Source organism: Branchiostoma belcheri, unplaced genomic scaffold (assembly GCF_001625305.1).
Source record: "Branchiostoma belcheri isolate BF01 breed outbred unplaced genomic scaffold, Haploidv18h27 scaffold5, whole genome shotgun sequence".
Lineage (NCBI taxonomy): Eukaryota > Metazoa > Chordata > Leptocardii > Amphioxiformes > Branchiostomatidae > Branchiostoma > Branchiostoma belcheri.
This window is the reverse complement of record NW_017804131.1, coordinates 2,713,910-2,730,087: the sequence shown is the minus strand read 5'-3', so window position 1 is coordinate 2,730,087 and position 16,178 is coordinate 2,713,910. Positions and strand designations below refer to the sequence as shown.

The 16,178-nt window shown below is 41.7% G+C and overlaps 3 protein-coding genes across 3 annotated transcripts; all 3 read right to left on the bottom strand.

Annotated features, from left to right (window-relative positions):
- Positions 1-961: 961 nt before the first annotated feature.
- LOC109479777 (hyaluronidase-1-like) lies at positions 962-4,246 on the bottom strand. The gene is made up of 5 exons (XM_019781775.1): positions 3,754-4,246; positions 3,302-3,439; positions 2,328-2,780; positions 1,812-1,901; positions 962-1,466 (listed from the first exon to the last, which is right to left on the bottom strand). The coding sequence occupies exons 1-5, from the start codon at positions 4,072-4,074 to the stop codon at positions 1,107-1,109; spliced, it is 1,362 nt and encodes a 453-aa protein (XP_019637334.1). The 5' UTR covers positions 4,075-4,246; the 3' UTR covers positions 962-1,106.
- A 1,049-nt stretch (positions 4,247-5,295) lies between these two features.
- Positions 5,296-8,848, bottom strand: LOC109479776 (hyaluronidase-1-like). Its single transcript, XM_019781774.1, has 6 exons — positions 8,695-8,848; positions 8,044-8,397; positions 7,374-7,511; positions 6,643-7,116; positions 6,356-6,445; positions 5,296-6,002 (listed from the first exon to the last, which is right to left on the bottom strand). The coding sequence occupies exons 2-6, from the start codon at positions 8,359-8,361 to the stop codon at positions 5,646-5,648; spliced, it is 1,377 nt and encodes a 458-aa protein (XP_019637333.1). The 5' UTR covers positions 8,362-8,397; positions 8,695-8,848; the 3' UTR covers positions 5,296-5,645.
- Positions 8,849-9,552: 704 nt separating this feature from the next.
- Positions 9,553-14,466, bottom strand: LOC109479648. The gene is made up of 5 exons (XM_019781634.1): positions 14,356-14,466; positions 12,734-12,928; positions 12,386-12,484; positions 10,245-10,370; positions 9,553-9,872 (listed from the first exon to the last, which is right to left on the bottom strand). Exons 1-5 carry the CDS (start codon positions 14,414-14,416, stop codon positions 9,553-9,555), a joined length of 801 nt encoding a protein of 266 aa, XP_019637193.1. The 5' UTR covers positions 14,417-14,466.
- Positions 14,467-16,178: the final 1,712 nt, after the last annotated feature.

Sequence of the window (16,178 nt, the reverse complement as noted above, 5' to 3'; positions counted from 1 at the left end):
GTATGTAAAGAACATACAAAGGGTGTATCAGTATGGTCATCCCAACTGCAGCAAACAATGCATAATTTTGTTGAGCATCATTTACATCATTCAATTTAAAGCTCTCACCAACCTACCCTCCCTCTACACCTCTCGCGATTAACCCCCTTAGAAAGGGTCGATCACCCTTTTAAAGTGTGGTATTCGCAATATTAGTTGATCTCTCCAATCATTCCGACGCTTCACATCTGATAGCGTTGGCACGGTCCCCGGTGTTAATGTTGTCAACTATTGATTCGCCACGGTGCCTTTGGCGTCAGCAAGGCATGATCGTTTTTCAGTTCCATGTCTGGGTATTCTTGACTATTGTCTATAGAGGTTTAATAGAAGTTTATGGTTATAGCCATTGACGCTGGCGAGCAAGTCAGACGCCTACGGGGCTAATTACATCTCCTAGCCCTTACCTTTCCCTGCATCTAATTTTCCCGGCGCATCTCCCGGAGCTGTCCACAGTTCTCAGTAACAAAAACTCTATAAACGTGGGAATGCCAGGAACTCTACACGCCGCCTATTGAACCCAAACATGCGAGCAATGCGCCCCGCGTTGTATACACTCGCCCTCTGATCCTGCCACGGGTCACGGGCCACACATGCCCCCGGAGGTGCTAAAATAACAGGCGCTGAGTGATTGACGGATACAGCAGGAGTGCACCTGCCTGCAGTACCAATCAAAACCGCTAGACAGCGTATCTATAGCAGTCAATAAGCATGAAATTAAACATTCGTGTGAACATGCCCTTGGATCCAAATCTCTTGGGGCGTCGGTCCAATACAGACTTAAAGGGACAGAAGCTTGGCAAAGCTTTTGTCACTTCAAGCCTCAAATACGCCGTTCCAGTCTAGCGATCTTGTTTCTCCCACTGTGATAGCATGCAAGAGAAAATCGAACAAACAAAATGATATCGATAATCATGAACCAGTTTTATTTCAATTTTTGCATTCGATTCTATCTGCAATATTATGATCTCGTTGATCCGATCAAAAGACAAAACAATCATTTCTTTCTTTCCTGAGATAAATTAGCAAGCTTCGTGCCATACATCCCAAACTGCGCGATGTTTCCAACTTCACATTTTGTCCTGACAACTCTCTCCAGTCCACCCTGGGTAACATTTACAGGTAGGAAAGCCGACGTGCTTGTTTATTCTCCAAGCTAAGTGATTTGCGTTCTTTCCAGTGTGGCCTTCTACAGTCGTCTTCCAGTAAGAAACTCCGAAAATATCTTCCACTAATTCGTTTCCTTTGATCACCTCACTGCGTTGATCAAAGAATAAACGGTTGCCATGGCTACGCGTCCCCGTTGCTAGGACACACCTTCCGTGGCTACTGCAGTGTTGTTGGCTACATCTCTCAGCTGCAGTTGTGATGTTGAAGATGAAAGGACCGAGCGTGGTCTGGAGGTAGCTTTGGAGTTTCAGACATTTTTCCTGCAACAGTTCCAGTAGCAATGCTCAGTAAACTGGTCTTTTTTAAATGTCAAATTCACAAGATACACATCAGCCATTGAGAAATATTGCGAAATATTATGTCACTATAATATTTCGAATAACATTTGCTATACAGCTATTTGTCTTATTGAAAACTTGAATATAAACTTTAATGGTGACTATAAGAAAAAAGGTCAAACTGCAGCACCGGACATAAAACACCTCTTGCCTTAGTACTGTACACGTATACAAGCAAGGTAATTTGAATCGAGTGAATGAAGCATCCTAATAATCATTCCAGTGACATGAGACTTCCATACTGTTTATACTGACGCAAACACTAACCTTTGTTTTAGTATCCAGGTCGCTTCCCCATATGACTATCCCATCAGCACCCAGGTTAGCTGTCTGGCCAATCGTGTGGATCAAATCCGTCTGGGTGGGGAAGAATGAAGAATATAAAACGGAAGCTTAGCGCTAGTAGGGTGGGAGACAAGGAGCTGTCTGAGTGCTGTTTCTTCTTCCTTGCTCGAACACGTTCTTGTAGCCACAACTACATCGCAGCATGTAATCGCTTAACGAAAACGATTCTTAACTCTCCATTGGTAAAAAAATACTTTTTTGAGTGTTCTACAATATTGCAGAGTGTCAAAAGTTTGTTCTGTAATTTGCAAATACTTTCTGCAAATACACACTTATAAGTCCGGACCTAAACAAATCATGCCATATACATAATTACATGTTGGGAAATGTTTTGCATGCAATTTGAACAACGATTTCAGGAGGGCTACGAGTGGGGGTGGGGAAGATTCCCGGAGGGCTACGAGTGGGGGGGGGGGGTTAACAAGAAAATACGCCCACCTTTGTTAGGTATTCTCCACTATCTACATAAACAAATCTGGTGTATGCATAAACAGGAATGTGTTGCTCAGTCCGTGATGCTCTCATACGGAATGCTTCCTTCATGCGGAAGTACACCAACTTCTGAGAGTCTTCAAAACGACTCTTGAGGTAGATAGATGGATATATCGCTGTGCTATCTTGGAACAGCCACTGGATCTGGTTGTTCAATTTCGTCTCCTTTTCCGGGCAGCTGTATCCTGTTTTCCTCTTCTTATTGTTGTAGCAGGCGGGAAAGTGATAATATCCCCAGAATCCTTTGGGACGCAGCTTCCGTGCCAGAAGGATGGTTTCCTCGAACATGGTCCGGGCTGCCGTCTCAAATTCTTCCATTGCGACAGCCTCGATTTTTTCTTTAGGCCAGTCAGGATGCCGGTTTTCCACCAAGTCACGAGATGCATTCTTGTAGATTATCTGAAAGAGAAGTGAACTAACTGGTCATGATACAAGGAGACCTTCTCTTACACACTCGTGCCGATGGGATTATTATAGAAAATTGATCAGATTAAAATTAAAACAATTGAACTGTGAGTTCAGATTAACACAGTTATACATTTGTGTAGACTACACTGTAAACATGAGCATACCATGCACTTACAAAGTTTCTCATGGCAGTGCAATATAACGTTACATACGTGTGTTAGGTACGTTCTTGTGCAAGTGTTTGAATCAGTGGCAACACAAAACTGCTTTCTAACGACCTTAAACAAAACTGCAGTATAACGTAGTGGGACGCACATACTAGTATATGATAAAATGTATCATATATAGCCCGATTACCTATTCTCAGCGACAATAGTGATGCCGCCGGCGTTAACGTTGACTATGGAGGATATATATATGGGCAATCTATGGGTTAGGTTTATTTTAATACCAAACCTGCGGTGAGGATAAAAGGGACTCGGCAGCAAAAATAGGTGTTGAACCAGGTATACCTGGTAGCCCCAGTTCCTGTGCCAGAGGGGCTTCCACTTCTCCCAGTCGATCACGCCCAGCCCCTGGAAGTCTGGATCCGGGATTCCTGCCTCGATGTCCTCAGCAGCTTTGGTAAGATGAGCCGTGATGTTCGCAAGCTATAATTATGAAATAATACATGTATTTTTTTTATTTCAACTGCTATTTTGTATTCTATATATCTGTTGCTATGTTTCCTTACTTGATTGTATTTGTGTTGTGTTCACTATGGTTTACATGTATGAAATATGTGTGGTCATGTTATCAGCTGCCAGCTGCCTAGTGCTTACATTGCCTTAATGCGATCCTATTAAGTAAATGTGAAATAATAAATAAGAGCTAAAACAAGGAGTATTCGTGTCCTATTAATCCAAGTACAGATCGTCTAAATTGTATGGATACAACTTTAATCTAGTACAAGTTATCATTTTACCTGTGGTATTCCTCCATTGACAGGTGTGTTTTTGTCGTCGTAGTAAGGCCAAAGCCCGAATTTGTTCCAATAGAGGATGGTCATGTAGGTGCCGTTCCGTTTCTGGCCAGGGTCGGCCACGATGTTGTACGAGTTAAGACTGAGGTCCACCCCGAATTCTACTTCGCACCGGGACGAGGGCACGTTCCACACGGCGAGAAACGGTCGGGAGGGCAGGGGAGGTCCGCCGAAGGGACGGTCGGCGTTCTTCGTCGAGACCACTATCAGTTGGACGGCGAAGATAATAACGTACATGTAGATCCCCTCTTTAGGTGACGCCATGTTGGACAGGTGGTCCCCAAGAAAGTTGTTCTACAAGGTTCACGTGGTTTCCGTAGTCCGTGGTAACCAAACCTATTTGACCTATTTTTAGCTGCCGAGTCTCTTTTACCCTCTCCGCAAATAAAAAAAGAGGACAAGAAGATTCGGAAGCTAAAGTAGGTTTGGTAACCATGTAAGTGCTATAGCCGGGTACGGAAATCACTATTGTGGCGAGAACCGGCTAAATAGCAGGTACACAGAAAAAGATCGTTCATTAAGATGCCACAAATGCCACAACGTTGGTTATAATTACGCAGAGAACTGCAGGAATGGACAGGGCAGTAGTCGCTGATCCCCTTAATCGATTAATTAATCAAGCCGCAATGTCAAGCACATTTGTACAATGCCCGGTAACAGGTGTCATGAACTTTTCATGGTTTTTTTAAATTGACTAGGTCAAACAGTCCGTATCTCACTGGGAATGTGTGCGGAATGCCCTCCTCAAAAACAATACACGGTAAACTGGGGGGACCTGAACAACCTGTCACAGGCCTGTGGGTGTGATCTACTCGTGAAATAGAATAAAATGAAATGATGAAATTAAATTAATATGAAAAATGAACAAATAACGCGCAACATTGAATTAAAGTGACCAATTACGCTTTGTGAAGAGTTTGAACTCAAGCAGCTGGCTAAGTACAGTAAATCAAAACAATTCTCTTCATGGAAAAGGGCATTCAGACTCTCATACATGTATATGTTTCATCTTCCAGCCATCTAGTACATCTTCACTCCTTTATTTGATACTCTGGATGAATTCTAACGCTAAACATCTATTTAAAACGATTATTGAAATAATCAATTATTGCTCACACCCTATACATTCAACTAGTCAAAACTAAGCAAACATGCATGGAGATGGGGACAATACTAAGTAAATCAATGGTTTTCAACCTTCTGTTGGTGTCACGAAAACAAATTTTCAAAGCTTATTGCACAGTTTATTACATGCATCTAAGATACAAACGGCAGTGCTGTATGAGGTCTCAGATGCTAATTCTCCAACGGCAGAGCATCTTCACAGAAGTCTCATGAGTATGACAAGCTGATTCAGAAGTAAAAACGTCCACGAGCAGGGACTGAGCTGAGGGGCAACATTGGTTGGAGGCCCTCCAGTGCCAGGTCTACCGCTACATGACAGAGAAACACAGCAAACACAGAAAAAAAGGAACACTGGTTGGCAATGAGACAAAGATAAATTCTCTTGTTTACTAAAACGGTTGTGGTGGTATAAAGATACAAAAATAAAACGATTTGATGATGGTAAAATCAATTATCTATGGACAACATGAGCGAAACAATGACGCTTAACTTAGAATTACATATATTTTACATAAAGTAGCACAAAGCATTAATGGTCCCATAAACCTTGACATGTATAAAAAAATTTTAATAGAAATTGTTGAGAACTTTTTTTAGAGATACTAAATGGCTATGGTACTGGCCTGGTGTCTGTACTTTCGAACACACAGAATTCAGCATTCACACTTATAGTCTATGTGTAACAATAAAAGTCTATGTGTTTAATTAGTTCAAACTTTGTGATTGCAAGTTTCCCCGGTCCAGCCGAGGTAACATTGACATGTGGGAATCTCATGATAAAAACCTGCAGACATAACATTGTTCACATCACTGTCAGATTTTCCCAAGTCATCTTTTCTCATCGATTTTCCAATTGAAGAACTATCAATGGTATATTTGATAAAATTTTCCTTTGTCTCCATGACATTGTTGATGATGTCGTGGTTGCCATGGCTCCCTGTTGCTAGGACACACCTTCCATGGTTACTGCAGTGTTGTTGGCTGCACCTCTCAGCTGCAGTTGTGACATTGAGGATGTAGGGACCGAGCGTGGTCTGGAGGTAGCTTTGCAGTTTCAGACATGCCTCCTAGAATATCAGTAACAGTACAAATGGTCAGTAAATACTAGTACTTATTTCTCTAAGGTTTGACTCATGTGATAAGAATATAAAAAGCAAGCATCCTGTGAGAATATCCAACACAAACAATAAAAAGTTTCTAATACGACAAAATAGAGAAATATCAAAAAGCAAGAATAGAGGGGGTGTTCACAAAAGTAACAACAAAGAGATAGAACACAGACACATAAATAACTTCAAAAACTCCAATGAAAATGAAAAAACATTTTGTAATCGCCCAGCAGTTTCTGGCACAACAGTTTACCTTATCATTTGGCTTTATACCTTTCAGTTTTGGTAATTGAAATGGTTATATATTGTACCTTTGATCCTCCATCTAGGTAGGTTCCCCAGATCACTATCCCATCAGCCCCCATGTCTGCAGCCTGGCCCATTGTGTGGACCATGTCCCACTGAAATATGAACGGTCAGAGATGCTTCATTAAAGAGATATTGCAGATGTCATCTTAAACATAGGTTTCACTACCAAAGTTTTGCCAAGTTTAATAGCAGCTCAAGACTGAATAATTAGTACATGTAGCACTGAAATCACTCAAGGAAGCACTTAGAAATTCAAGATGTCATGAAGACAGGTTACTTATACACATACCTTTGTCAGGTATTCCCCGGTATCTTCATACACAAACCTGATGTATGCATACACAGGAATATTTGGCCCAGTCCGTGATGCTCTCATACGGAATGCTTCCTTCATGCGGAAGTGTACAAACCATCGCGAATCTTCAGTTTGCTCAAATCGACTGCTGAGGTAGATAGATGGATACAAGGCTGTGCTATCTTGGAACAGCCACTGTATCTGGTTGTTCCGTTCTAGCTCTATTTGTGGACAGCTATATTCTGCTGTTTCATTGTACATATTTTTCTTATAATTATAGCAGTCAGGGAAGAGGTAGTACCCCCAGCGGGCATTTGGACGTAGCTTTTGTGCCAGGAGAACGGTCTGAGTGAACATGGTCCGGCCTGCGGTTTCAAACTCTTCTTTAGCAGCAGCCTCAATCTTTTCCTTTGGCCAATCAGGATGTTGTTTTTCTACCAGCGCTCGGGACGCATTCTTGTAGATTGCCTGAAAGTACAAGATACAAGGTTTTCTGAGAAAAAATCTTTGATACCTTTGATAACACCATATAGCTCCCTGTGCCTTGATAACACATTTACATTTAGGAGGTACAATGTTTGTGGGGAGGTGCAATGAGTCAACACTGCCCCCTAGCTTTTCTCAACAGAACTGCCATAGAATGCACTGTTATGATTGGCAATTGCATGCAGAAGTTGTCCAAAGCAGCATCAACAAATCCTGTTATCAATTGTTTTCAATATTACCTTGGTATCCCAGTTTCTGTTCCAGACAAGTTTCCATCCCTCCCAGTCAATAACGGCCAGCCCTCGATACTCAGGGTCAGCAATCAGAGTCCTGATGTCCTCAGCTGCCTTGGCCAGATGGGCGGTCATATTCACAACCTGTCAACAGAGTCAATGTGCTTCTAGGTCTGCCCATAGGAAAGGCAAACTGTTAGGGTTAAGGACCTGAAACCTGACACGGTCTCAAAATTGCTGTTATGCTTTCATGAACATCCAGGGAGTGGTGGCAAAGGAGTGACAAGTGTCAAGTTATATCGTATGACTGAGGATCAAATAAACCTAAATATGTGTACAGATATATCTAGTGCAACAAAAGTAACAAGTTAAATTCTCAATGGTTGTTTCAGAAGAAATAGAAGTTTCAAAAGACAAGTTGTTCAAGATAACAGCATCTGTAAAGCTCTAAGTGATAAGTCGTCTTTTTTCTAAGAACATGTGCTTCAGTTTTATGACCTGAACTTTGCCTGATAACTGAAATTAAACATATTTTAGCTGCCAAGTCTCTTTTGTCTATTTGCAGAGAGACTCGGCAGCTAATTATAGGTTCAGTTGTGAGGCTTATTTGCCTAATTTTGGTCATTAAGTCTACTTAGAGGTATTGAGGTATTGTAAATTGCATCAGCAGAATTACCTGTGGTATTCCTCCATTGATGGGAAGGTTGTTGTCGTTGTAGTAAGGATAAAGCCCCATTTGTTGTGAGTAGAAGATGGTCATGTAGGTGCCGTTCCACTCCTGGCCAGGGTTGGACACGATGTTGTAGGAGTCAAGGCTGAGGTCCACCCCAAATTCTGATCCACATTTCTCCGACGGGACGTTCCACACGGCGAGAAATGGTCGGGAAGGGAGGGGCGGTGTCACAAAGGGAACGGTCACACTTTTCGTACAAACCTCGACAACATAGAGGACAAAAATGGCAGCGTAATGCACAACCTTCTTTGATGAGGTCATATTTTTAAGTGACTGTTTTTTACCCCTGTACAGTACCTGAAAAAAACAAACAAACAGGTTTGATATTGATGAAGATTTATCCACAGTAACACTTAAGCGGAACATGAAAAGTTGACACTCTAGATCGCCCCTTCTCCTTCACTGAATTATAATGTATAAACTTTATACTGTTAATCATTAGATGAGCAAGAGATATTACGGTTAATAGAAACAGTTTCAAAACCAAGATCCTCCTTAAAATATAACTTACAAGTGATATTTTTTATAGGAAGACTTTAATAGCTTAGAGATATACTAGTACATGTGAGGTGCAGTAGCTTAAAAGTATTATACCTGAATACTGCAAGCTCGCTTGGCTGAGTTTCCCCGAACAGGTGATTGTCAAACAAACGCCTACATCACAGTTTTTCCCATCTTTTCGTAGCACAAGAGCAAGTCAGTGATGTTTAAATCTTGCATTCCACCGACAGGACGCGCCGACTCACGAGACTGTCACTCACTTCCGGAAAAGGTCAAAGGGGAAAGCTCAATGTTTCAGCAACAATCGTAGCCCTCTGGCGGATTGGAGAAGAGATGCAACAGCATGCGACAGCCAGCGATGGAATGTTGCATTTATATAGGTTGTCAATGTGGACATCAAATTCAAGAAAACAATAAAACTGCATCTTTATGACCACTTGTATTTGCGGTGATAGAATTAAAAGACTATAGATTTACATGTTGCTACATATGTATATATTGTAGTATTGATCAAGTATTATATAAAGTGATTATGATGAGTGTGAAACTATGAAACTACAATGCCGTAGCATCTCCAGAGTTAGTACTGACGCTTTTGGTCCAATAGAAATAAACATAATGATGATGATGAACATAACATACAATACAAACAATGTATTGCAATGAAGTAATTTGCTGAGATACTTACTTACTATTGAAAGTAATTGATTTTTCACTCCATTCTACAAGATGGTTCAGATAAAGATATATATATATATATATGTAGTATGTTTTATGTCAAGGTGAATAATTGTTCAGAAGAGGCACCGCAAAGCTTGACGTTACAATGTCCAACTTCTACCACTTCTCTAAGGGTCTAAAGTGGGCCTTATATAGACTAAAGTGAACCTTAAGACAACCCGTTACCGGTGCCAAAGGGTTTTGAAGGGTTTTGAAATAGTATAGCATCCACTACTGAGTAAAGGCGGTGTTTTGTATGCCGGGGTAGCCGGCCTCCATGGGTCGAGGAGGAGAGTAAGACCCTCGGTGGAAGAATGACGGGTTGTAGACGTGTCGGACGCGACGGCCTGCGGTCGGTGCGCTGGTGTTTCCCGTCTCCTTGGCTGCCGGGCTACCGGGGATCGTGTCGTCAGCAGGGTCTAGCTTGGAGAAGCTGGCCTCGGTGTTTTTGCGACACGCCACGGCGCAGAAGCAGATAGCGCCCACCAGCTCGGCCAGGGCAGCCAGGCCGCCGATGATGTGGCCGGGAGGAACAGGAGGAATTGGAGGGACTGTATGGGAATATGACATAAAGATATATAACATCAGCCGTTTTTCTTTGCATCTTAAATGACGAAGAACTTTATTCTACAACAATTGCACATGGTACAACATATGGCAACGACTATTGAACATGGTACACAATTTTCGTGCTTGTATAATATACAGTACTAGCCTGGGTACACTGTAGGGCTAAAGATGCTATTCAATCACACAGTGACATCTTCACCTATGAACTTTTGCTTTTGATACATGTACCTCACGTAAAAAAGTTGTGCCGACTTCCTTCAGCATTCTTAGCATAGGAAAGGTTTGTGTGATCATTCTATACAGATAGTCTGAGTGTATTCCTGAAATAACTTGATGTCTTAAAAGACACTAACTTATCGCCTCGGTGGTTGACATCATGGCGTTGTTGTCCATTGTATCGTTGTTGGTCATTGTAGCATTGTTGGCCATTGTAGCGTTGTTGGCCATTGTAGCGTTGTTGGCCATTGTAGCGTTAGATGCTGAGAAGTAAATTGCATGTAGTTTTCATACATTTTTCGTATAGGTACACAAATGTTTTCATTCATTTTATTCATTCAATTTGAAAGGTAATGCGAGGAAAAGTTTTCAGGTGTACCACCGCCACGTGTTTGTTCAATGTAACCCTGTAATTGAAGTAACTTTGCAACGTGGCATTTCCCAGACAAACGCTACCGTCTATACAAGAAACGTTAGCCCTCCCCTATCTTCACATGGCAGTGAGCATAGCTTTATCTCATACTGCATAGAAGACCCAAAAACAGCAAGCTGCAAAAGTAGGGTTCTTTGCCGATCTCGTTTGTCTAGCATAAAAAATAAGGTGCCACTCCCACTGACATACATGTATTTCTGTCCTTGACAGTCAGTTGCCCGAAAGAACCTCGTTTGATGTGATATTCTTAAATTCTTTTCAACAAAACCTTCAGCAGTTCTAAATGCCGAATCTTAGACAAAATTGAGCTTCAAGGAGAATTAGGAGAGATGTACAGAATGTTGCGAAAAGATATGGTGCATACAGCAAGGTCATCGAGTAACCTTATTTTGCCGGTGAGATTCGTGACTGTGGAAAATGTCACTCACGTGGTGTTTGTCCAGCCGTTCCCATCAGAAGGAACATCAGGGTCAGCAGTCCGGCCAACATTCTGTCGTCGTGTTCTCGGCTTCTAAACTCTACGTCTTGCTGCTGTTAGAGCTGATATTTGTAAACCAATGTTCCAATCCAGCCACGCGCACGTCTAAATCTGTACCTGCCGAAAGGTCAACACACCAGTCTAACCAGTGTCGGTCGGCCCGCCGTTGTGCCTGCAGCGACACGGGGATTTTGCCCTCTATCATTACAACTTCATTCACCCGTATTTTATTATCAGTGTGCACATCTACAATACATTTTTCAGCATTAATGGGCATGCATATTTAGTCAATGTCTTGGTGTTTTTTCTTTAGTTCCGAAGACGTCTGGATTTTTAATTGGATTGCCGTGAGGCGTCACGATCTCTGTCTAAAGAAAGCTAGCCTCCATAGCAGGCTCTTGGTGTTTCATTTTTGCTGATTACGAGCACAAAATGGTCGCTACTGTGTTTTTGTGCGCCTCATTTATCAACGTTGAACTTCGGTACGTACGGTAGCCTATCTGGAAACAACATGCAGATGTTAGTTGTAAAGATGGTACAAGTAATATCAAGACGCCCATGCCACCGAGAAGCCTGATTTGGAGGCAACAAGGAAACAATTTTAGAACGTGACGCCGATTTGTTTACATGTAGTTTGAGGGGAGACTCTAGTGCACTGTTCAGTCATATTTCATCGAGGCAATTTGCCTCCTGTTCTAAACACAATACAGTATAGCATTCAACATCAAAAATATAATGAACAACTTGTAACATACAATATCGCGCATGTGACAACAAAGCTACCAAAGATGCCCCTACTGTATGCATCTCTCACACGAAAGAAGAAACGTCAGTCAGCCATTACTGAAGAAAAATACGTTTTATATGAATGTTAGGTTCTGTACACAGCTTCAGTAACATGTCTTCTGTAACATAACCAACATGCATCGTCATATTCATTGAATGGTATTGACAGGCTCAAATTTTGAATATGTACAATTCTCATTCCAGCAATGTACATCATACAATGTATGACATCCTGGCAACACATGTAGCGAAGCACAATATAAGAATGCATAAAATAAGTGAGCATATTACATTTGCTTGAAATTATATATTAAAAATTAAACTTGTTTACGTCAATTATGATACATTGTATTACAAAATACAGTATACTACTATCACATGTAAAATCAATATTCAAGTCACATCAAATATAAATCGACCTGGCTTTGGCGTTACTTAGAGTGAGAGTCTAAGTTAACTAGTTTCTTAGAGTGAGAGTCTAAGTTAACTAGTTCCTCAGAGTGAGAGTCTAAGGTACAGTAAGATCGTTAACCGTAATTGTAATCGTAAGTTCCCCAAATCCTAACACAAAGAGAAAGAACATTCAAAGTTGCAGCAGAAGATGATAACGCCCACCAGTACGACCAGGGCAACCAGGCTGCCGATGATGTAGCCGAGAGGAACAGGAGGAATTGGATCATCTGTGTGAATATGACGTAAAGATATAACATCAGCCGTTTTCAAACACACACGTTTTTATTGCACCCTATTGATAAAGATGTCATTCAAATGCACAGTATGAATGGTGGTCTTTTGCCTCATTTTGAAAAGTTGTGCCGTCCTCATTTCGTTTCAGTAATCTTAGTACAGGAAAGGAATACATTTTGTGTAATCATTTTATACCAATAGTGTGAATGTATTCCCGAAATAGATATCTAAAATAAACTAACTTGGCATCACGGTGGGGGTGGTGGCGTTGATCATGGAGTTGTTGGCCATTGTATATGTAGCGTTGTTGGCCATTTTAGCGTTGTTGGCCATTGTAGCGTTGTTGGCCATTGTAGCGTTGTTGGCCATTGTAGCGTTGTTGGCCATTGTAGCGTTGTTGGCCATTGTAGCGTTGTTGGCCATTGTAGCGTTAGATGCTGAGAAGTAGATTGCATGTAGTTTTCATACATTTTTCGCATACGTACACAAATGTTTTCATTCATTTTATTAATTACCTCCATGAAAAATGGAGGTATTGTTTTTGGCGGCGTCTGTCTGTGTGTCTGTGTGTGTGTGTCTGTGTGTCTGTGTGTGTTTCCTCAACTTTGTAGTCAGCATGACTTCAAAACGCCTTTATGGATTGTGATGATATTTGGTATGCTGATAAGTCTTAGGAAGACAAAGGTCAAGGTCAAATATGGGCCTCCTGGTGGATGACCTTGGTACTGCAGCAGAACTTCCGGTTTTTGTATCTTTGGTCCTGAACATGCTATGGTCTTGAATTTTTGGTGACAGATAGCTTTTCTTGTCAGGAATAAGTGGTGTGGGTTTGGTCCCCCTAGCAGCTTGTTTTGGAACTGCAGGGCACTTTCTGGCGAAATGTTTAAAAGCCAATAAGTCCAGATAGGAACAACATATTTTCATAATTTTTGGTGTGTAGGTAGCTAAGAAAGAGATGTACATGATTAAATGCAAATTATGCAAATGAGGACTTTATTTGCATAATTAATGAGGAAATTCTATGATTACAGTGTTTTACATTATACTACTTTCATACATGTAATGTATGTAACCTATGGCAGGCAGAACATCAACAGATACTAATTATGCAAATGATGACCTAATTTGCATAATTTATGCAAAAATTCTATGATTTCTTAATGGTGAATAATGGGAATGTCATACTTTGGACATCTGTAAGTTAATCAAAAGTTAACATACATCACGATGCATATATCATGTTAATGCGGAGGTAATTTGCATAATTAAAGAGGAAATTTACATTTACATGTCAAGCTCATATTTCATGGAGGTATGAAGTCTCGGAATTCTTGTTCAGTTTGAAAGGCAATGCGAGGAAAAATAAAGTTTTCAGGTGTACCACCGCCACGTGTTTGTTCACTGTAACCCTGTAATTGAAGTAACTTTGCAACGTGGCATTTCCCAGACAAACGCTGCCGTCCATACAAGAAACTTTGGATCCCCCTCCCCTATCTTCACATGACAGTGAGCATAGTTTTATCTCATACTGCATAGAAGACCCAAAAAACAGCAAGCTGCAATAATAGGGTTCTTTGCCGATCTCGTTTGTCTAGCATAAAAAATAAGGTGCCACTCCTCCTGACATTCATGCATTTCTTTCCTTGACAGACGGTCAGTTTCCCGAAAGAACCCCGTTCGATGTGATATTCTTTTCAATAAAATCTTCAGCAGTTCTAAATGACGAATCTTAGACAAAATTGAGCTTCAAGGAGAATTAAGGGAGATGTACAGAATGTTGCGAAAAGATATGGTGCAGACAGCAAGGTCATCGAGTAACCTTATTTTGCCGCTGAGATTCGTGACTGTGAAAAATGTAACTCACGTGGTGTTTGTCCAGCCGTTCCCATCAGAAGGAACATCAGGGTCAGCAGTCCGGCCAACATGCTGTCGTCTGTTGTGTTCTCGGCTTCTAACTCTACGTCTTGCTGCTGTTAGAGCTGATATTTGTAAACCAATGTTCCAATCCAGCCACACGCACGTCTAAATCTGTACCTGCCGAAAGGTCAACATACCAGTCTAACCAGTGTCGGTCGGCCCGCCGTTGTGCCTAGCCTGCAGCGACACGGGGATTTTGCCCTCTATCATTACAACTTCATTCACCCGTATTTTATTATCAGTGTGCACATCTACAACACATTTTTCAGCATAAATGGGCATGCATATTTTTTATGTTTTTTTTAGTTCCGACCTCGTACGTGGTTCTCAAGGGAAGAAGTTTAACAAGTCAACAAAATGGAGATATTAAAAGACGTCTGGATTTTTAATTGGATTGCCGTGAGGCGTCACGATCTCTGTCTAAAGAAAGCCAGCCTCCATAGCAGGCTCTTGGTGTTTCAAGTTTGCTGATTACGAGCACTGAATGGTCGCTACTGTGTTTTTGTGCGCCTCATTTAACAACGTTGAACTTCGGTACGTACGCTAGCCTATCTGGAAACAACATGCACATGTTACTTGTAAAGATGGTAATATCAAGACGCCCACCGTGAAGCCTGATTTTGAGGCAACAAGGAAACAACTTTAGAACGTGACGCATTTGTTTACATGTAGTTTGAGGGGAGACTCTAGTGCACTGTTCAGTCATGTTTCACCGAGACAATTTGCCTCCTCTTCTTAACAAAATCAGTGTGCACATCTACAACACATTTTTCAGCATAAATGGGCATGTATATTGTTTTCAATGTCTTGTGTTTTTTTTTTAGTTTCGACCTCGTACGTGGTTCTCAAAGGAAAAAGTTTAACAAGTCAACAAGATGGAAATACTAAAAGACGTCTGGATTTTTAATTGGATTGCCGTGGGGCGTAGAAAGGCCTGATGGAGGCTATTGATAACGCATGCCAAGCGAATATCGGGATGAAGCCAATGTCAGACATATTAATTTCCAAGCAGATTATGTGGGGCAAGAGAAGTCTATATCAGATCTAGAGATTCTTTATTGACTCAACCAAAGTACAGGGACTTTTGTATTGTCTTCTACAACTTAAGATCTAACGAAGCTAAATACATGTATGATAACGTCATCCTACGTACAGAATATATGTATGCGGCAAATTACGTACATAATATATGTCAGCGGCAACAATAAAAAAGTTTAACTATTATCTATCATGTATAATCTCTAAGATTCAAACATTCTTTAATGTCTCTGCCTATTTGAACACTGTATATTATATACATATTGGTTATCTCCCCTGAGAATATCATCCGTCTGTATCCATATATAGGCCGCCCCACGGGAAATGGCGGTGGTGCCTTCTTCATCAGATGGAGGATGAAGGAACCCCGGGCCCATCTACGGGCGAACCGAGGCTGGACGCTCAGGAGGAGCCTGGTGGAAGTGCATGCGCACTTGGTGTGGAGGCGATGTTTCCGAGTCGGGGGCGTCATAAGGTGGAGGAGGGAGAAAGTGTTGGTGAGCTAGGAGTGAAGAGGGAAGGAGCGAGGAAGGGTATTGGGTATTGGGGTGGAGACGAGGCAGGAGTGTACGGAGGAAGGGGAGGATGTTCAGGGAGTTCTGCAACATCACTGGGAGGATGCGCCACGGTGGGCGGGGCTTGTTGGTTTTCGGTGGGGGAGGGCCCGGGATGCGCCCCGGCGGGCAGGACTTGTTGGTTTTCGGTGGGGGAGGGCCCGGGATGCGCCCCGGG